The 6,094-nt window shown below is 32.9% G+C and overlaps 1 protein-coding gene across 1 annotated transcript; it reads left to right on the forward strand.

Moving 5' to 3' along the window:
* Window positions 1-339: 339 nt before the first annotated feature.
* On the forward strand, window positions 340-6,094 carry nutf2l (nuclear transport factor 2, like). The gene is made up of 5 exons (NM_001003598.2): window positions 340-490; window positions 620-783; window positions 934-1,005; window positions 1,099-1,197; window positions 5,743-6,094. Exons 2-5 carry the CDS (start codon window positions 685-687, stop codon window positions 5,857-5,859), a joined length of 387 nt encoding a protein of 128 aa, NP_001003598.1. The 5' UTR covers window positions 340-490; window positions 620-684; the 3' UTR covers window positions 5,860-6,094.

A 6,094-nucleotide genomic window follows, 5' to 3' on the forward strand; every position in this document is an offset into this window, starting at 1 on the left:
TTTTTAAACAAAAGCAAACAAAAAATTACACATTATGATTATAGGTTATGTTCAAGGATGTCGTTTTTAAAATCGTAAATTGAATTTCACTAAAATAAAAAATTGGTCATTTAAATAATAATAATAAATAATAATAAAAATAATACATATATATACAATTAAAAGCTTATTAAATAAATCATACAACCAACAACTTTTAATTATATTTATACAATATTTTATTGTAAAAAATGATGAGAAAAACTGACAAAATATGTCAGTTCTGTTTATATGTATGCCATTCTTAACAAGTATCGACTCTGCTCTTATTTTATAAGATTTCATCGACTTAAGATCAACATAAGAAACTGATTCGCTACACATTCTCTCCTAAATGCTGATCTCAGATCTGTTTTATTACTGTGAGCGAGTTCTGCGTCTTCTTGTTCCGGCGGCCAATAAGGCGCGAAGTAATCAAGCGGGGGAGCCTTTCCATTACGCCGAGGTCACTGTAAGTTTAAAAACGCTTTATACAGCAATAATATTATAAACTTCATGATATCAATAATGTCTATCGAGCGTAACATTACGTTCATTAAACTTTGCTATCAAACAACTTATTCTCGGTGTTTGTTTGCAGCGTCGGCTACACGTGGAATTTCTGTCCTTTCAAACTTGAGCAGGAGTTTCATAAGCTGAAAAACAATGGCAGAAAAACCGATATGGGAGCAAATCGGCAGTGGATTTGTCCAGCATTATTATCATCAGTTTGATACAGACCGCGTGAAGCTCGCCGACTTGTATGTAAGTGGATAATTGTCAATTAAACTGTCAGTAAACACCGTGAACCGAGTTTTTGTTCTATTAATAATAAGGGTTTGTTTGTCGTCAATGTGCTTTATCCGGGTTTTATCACTTGTAACTGATTATAATATTGGCTTTTTTCTTCTGAAGACTGACGCTTCCTGTTTGACGTGGGAGGGTGAAGGATTTCAAGGGAAGAATGCCATCATGACCAAACTAAATGTAAGTTGGCTTATTTCACACCAGTTATAACTGCCGTGTTCAAAAATTGTCTGAAGTTTAATTGGATCCCATTGGGATTTTGCATATTTGCAGAGCCTCCCTTTTCAGACCATTCAACACAGCATCACAGCTCAGGATCATCATCCAACACCAGACAACTGCGTCATGAGTATGGTCATGGGCCAGCTCAAAGTAAGATATTATGATAGATTGCGTATTTTATATGAGTAATTTAGTGGAAAGGGCCCGTTTAGAATTTTTTAAAGCCATGTCTTATGCGGACTTCACATCAGGACTGGGCGATATGTAGGGACAGAATCTCCTGACATTTTTTGCTATTTCTGCTGAGAATTTTGTTTAAAAAATCTGCAGGTTTATGCAGAATGATTTTAGGAGTATCGTAACAAAAAACTTTATTCATGAAATAAAATTTTTTTTTTTAACTTTAATGTTAATATGCAAATCCAATTGAATCCACTTATTTGGTAAACAAAAGCAAGTCTCTCATGTAATATATCTACTTAAATACAGAAATTATTACTTTACAAACTGTATTGTAAATAAATCATGAACATTTTCATATTACTATTATTATACAACAATAATTATAGTAATATTAATAAAAAAACTGAATAAATATAAATTTACACAGGTAAATGCATAGACTCAATGATGGGCTAAAAATCTTCGAAATTCTGTGCTGTCAGATTTCATGTGGACCTAGGGGTATGGTAAAAATGCAATATCAAGCATTCTTTTCCATAACGAACGATAATATATGTTTTGATATAAATTGCTTAAAGTTTTAAAAAATACTCCGACAGTCAAATAATTCTCAGGAGCTGGAAATCAGAAGACGCCTCTTACCTTCAATATTGGGCAGTGGAACTTGCTAGAGTGGCTGCATTTGAAAAATGTCTTATAAGTAGGCCCACGCGGAATCTGCACACACAGAAATCCACAGATTTTTTTGCTAATGATTTTTTTTTTTTTTTACTTTTTATGTTTCTTTAGTTTTAAATAAATATCAGTAATAATATTGACTATTATGGAAATGTTTTAATGATTTATTTACAATACAGTTAAGTAACATGTTCTGTCGTTTAGTAGAGATATTATGAGATATTATATGAAAGACTTGCTTAGTTTATGAAATAAGTGGATATAATTGGATTCGCATTGTAAACATTTAATTAAATAAATAACTTGATTATTTATTAAGTTAAAAACATATTTTTTATTTCATATATTAAGTTTTTAGTCACAATATTCCAATGATCATTCGACATAGATTTTTTTGAAAAATTCTGTGGAGAAATAGCAAAAAATGTCTGCAGATTTTGTCTGGCCCTACTTATAAGCAAATGGACAAGTTAAACCTATACTATAAAAAAATGGTACAAGTACTTAACCTGTTTGGAAATGGAACAGTAATAAATGTATAAGAAATACCGATTGTGACAGTGTAAATGGGATATGTTATTGACTGAATTTACCTATTCATTTTATTTGTATTTCATTTTAATTTTCTCCTTATTGTATAAAGATGAAGGCTTTAATGTTATTTAATGATAGCCAAGTGGGTACATTAAAGTTGTTGTTAGGGATTAGTTTTTGTTGGGTTAGTTAATAGGGTAAAATGTTGATTCAGTATCCCATTCTGAAATTTGCCTGAGAATCAATAAAACTGTTAATCACAAAAAAACATCCCAAAAATGACTGAAGCCACAAAAATTTGAAGATTCATTAAAATAAAATTTGAAAATATTATTTATTAACAAAAACAGGCTTTCCCAGGGATAGGTTGCGGCTGGAAGGGCATCCGTTGCGTAAAAACTTGCTGGATAAGTTGGCGGTTCATTACGCTGTGGCGACCCTGGATTAATAAAGGGACTAAGTCGACAAGAAAATGAATGACTGAATAAACAAAAACAGATGACATGATTTTTGCAGTTTCCACATGTCTATGATATACTTATGATTTTACAATATAAAATATTATATTCTGAATAACTGTTATTTACAGCATATAAACAAACAAATTTTTATTGCATTTAAAAAAAATAGTTTTAAGATAAATTAAAATTGTAAACTGTTTTCCCCAATCTGCAACAAACTGCAAATGTGTTGTTTTTCACTAACTAACTTTTTAGATTATAATATTATAGATTATAACTTTTTAGATTATATATGCTGAGAAAGGTTTGATTAATATGTGAAGTTTTGTAATATTTTATAAATGCTTATTTTTGGATATCTTTTTCTAGGAAGGCATTTGCTGACAACTTAAACCTGACCTATTCTCTCTCTCTCTTTCTCTACATATTTTAGTTTGAAAGAAAATAAATCAACAATGTCTTTAATGACATTTTAAACCTGATAGTATTCAGTCAGTCAAAATTCTTGCTGTTAGTTTACGTGGAGCAGTGAGTCAGTGTGTTTTTCACTTCTGCTGCTCGACAGTTGAGAGGTGAGGCAGCTCTTCCCTGTAATTCACCTTCCCTCATGAGGAGCGCATGCTCTGTTTGGAGTTTATAATGTCTGGATCAGCTTGAATGGCTGTATGAGAGTACACAAAATTAAATCGCTCAGGTGGTCATGGTGACAAATCTGGAAAAAGTGGCACTTTAATACACTGAAGAACATCCACAGCTAAACGATACTGGTTGACACAGCATAACCTAATATCAGCTCTTATTTTTGGCCAAAAAATTTCAGCAGCTGAAAATTCAGTGCATCTCTAATATCAATACAATTATTGATTTTTGTTGTAGCAAAGTTCTGCTATGTGATTGGCTGCTAGATAGGGCTGTGCAATTTAATCGAATCGCGATTTGAAATGCGATTAGCTAATCGCAAGAGGCTATATATATATATATATATATATATATATATATATATATATATATATATATATATATATATATATATATATATATATATTACTAGAGCAAATGTGTGACTACCGTCCGTGTGTGACAGTCTTACTAGAAAATTGAGTAAACAAATCGAACTAAGTGGAATGCCCACAATAAAACAAACAAGACAAGTGGGTTGATGGTGAAAGATTTGTTTAATTTCTGAATATTTAAAAACTAATTTTGAATAAAAGTTGGAGTAAATTAATCTTTTCACGTCTTTTTTTAAACTTAGACTCAATGCATTTTAGCTGTAAAAGGCTTCAATCCAGAACAAACAAAATCCTAATATCTGTAAAAAAATAAAATAAAAAATCACAATTATATATTTACCCCAAATTGCACAGCCCTACTGTTAAATTAATATTGAGTAAACATATCCAGAGCTTATCATAGTTATCAATATAAATCGTATCGTGACTTAATATGATTTTTTCAACCCAACCCTTCACGTTGTCAGACATTTCTTACTTCTGAAGTTGTATGTTTGTGTTTTTTTTTTTTTTTTGCGCGATTAAAGAATCAACAATCGCTGAGCTCTCCAAGATCATTTTTGCTTTTTATTGGTGAAATAGGGTATATGCCCACAGACATTTAATTTCAGTTAGCCAGCTATATGGCTTCCGGTTAACTTCCATTCTATCCATGTTTTTAAAATATGGAAATTAATTTTACTTTTTGATTGGAATTGGGTTTCTCATATAGCCTAGTGTTTTGATGATCGATTTGTTGTTTTTTAATTTTTACTATTATTATTATTATTTTATTATTTACATTTTTACAATCAATTAAATGTTGACTATTACGCTTTATAGAATGTACATTTAAGTAAAATGTAAATGTGACCGTGTGAACAACATTTATATTAATACATTATATTTATATTAATTCTGATATTAGTATTTTCTTTATAATATATTATGACTGTTATTTTTAATAAAATAATTTGACAACTCTTATTTATGATGATTCTAATGCTGTTCACACCAGACGCGTAACGCGCGGATAAATTGCGCTATTCGTGCGTAAATAGCCGCGTGAACATTTGAGTTTACTCGCTTCATTCGCGCGTCAAACCACACTTCTTTAGCGTGTCAAATTCACTTCAGAACAGACGCGAATTCGTGTGATGGGCAGGGCTTCTGTCTGCCTGAAGACTCTAGGTTCATAGCTACAGTAAATGGCTAACATGGATTTTATGAAGACAATAACAGTGTTTATGTGCTTTATGAAGACTGAAAAACAGCGTTGATACGTTTAGGGTCGTGTCTGAGTCCACTACATCCTTTCAGAGGTGCATCCAGCTCTGTGAGCTCATAAACTCCTCCAGAAACTTAACCTGGATGACGGAGGCTTTCAGCGGTGCTTCTGACTGAGCCAAGCCGAGTTTGATGAACTGTTGAAGGCTGGAGGATTTCCCTCGGGACACCGATAACAGGTTCTACGTCAAAATCACGCCCCCACAAGAGCAAGCTTCTGATTGATTAACGCGGCGCGAATGTACGCTAAAATTCAGATTTTCGAACTCAAGAGATTCGTGTGGAACGCTCGTTAAGCGCGTCAAACGCGCAAAACGCTCCATTCGCCCTGCGCCATTCGCGCAAGTTGCATCATTCGCGCCGAGCCTTTCACGTGTATCGTGCCGCAGCATGTCTATTCGCGTGTTTGCATTGACTTAACATGTAAATCACTCGCGCTTGATGCGCGTTCTGCGTCTGGTGTGAACACAGCATAACGGCATTTAAAGAAACCAGTGATAAGCAGGCTGTAAAACAAAATAAAAATGAATATTGATATTGTATTTGTTTTGATTTTACAGGCTGATCAGGACCAAGTTATGGGCTTCCAGCAAGTCTTCTTGTTGAAGAATTTGGATAACAAATGGGTCTGCACCAATGACATGTTCCGATTAGCTCTTCATAATTTTGGAGCATAATATGAAATATTATGTTCATGCAACTTTTGTATCTGGAGTGCGGGGTCATGGTTCACATTCCAAACTGTTTTCATCCAATTTTTCCAAGGATCTTGAAGGTTTCTGATCATCTCCAGATAAGAAAAGGACATGTTAAAAACTGATTATAGTAATCAAATTTTGTATGTTGTGGCATGCACTGGTTGACAATAACTTCAGTTTGGTAATAAATCTGTTCAACCCATCTGTCAGTGCA

Source organism: Danio rerio, chromosome 19 (genome assembly GCF_049306965.1).
Source record: "Danio rerio strain Tuebingen ecotype United States chromosome 19, GRCz12tu, whole genome shotgun sequence".
Taxonomy (NCBI): domain Eukaryota; kingdom Metazoa; phylum Chordata; class Actinopteri; order Cypriniformes; family Danionidae; genus Danio; species Danio rerio.

What these genes read in the sequence shown, in the direction of transcription:
- nutf2l (NM_001003598.2), top strand. Translation starts at nt 685, where the DNA reads ATGGCAGAAAAACCGATATGGGAGCAAATCGGCAGTGGATTTGTCCAG. An exon ending in TGAAGCTCGCCGACTTGTAT is followed by an intron (nt 784 to 933) that starts GTAAGTGGATAA and finishes TTTCTTCTGAAG; the next exon opens with ACTGACGCTTCCTGTTTGAC. An exon ending in TGGTCATGGGCCAGCTCAAA is followed by an intron (nt 1,198 to 5,742) that starts GTAAGATATTAT and finishes TTGATTTTACAG; the next exon opens with GCTGATCAGGACCAAGTTAT.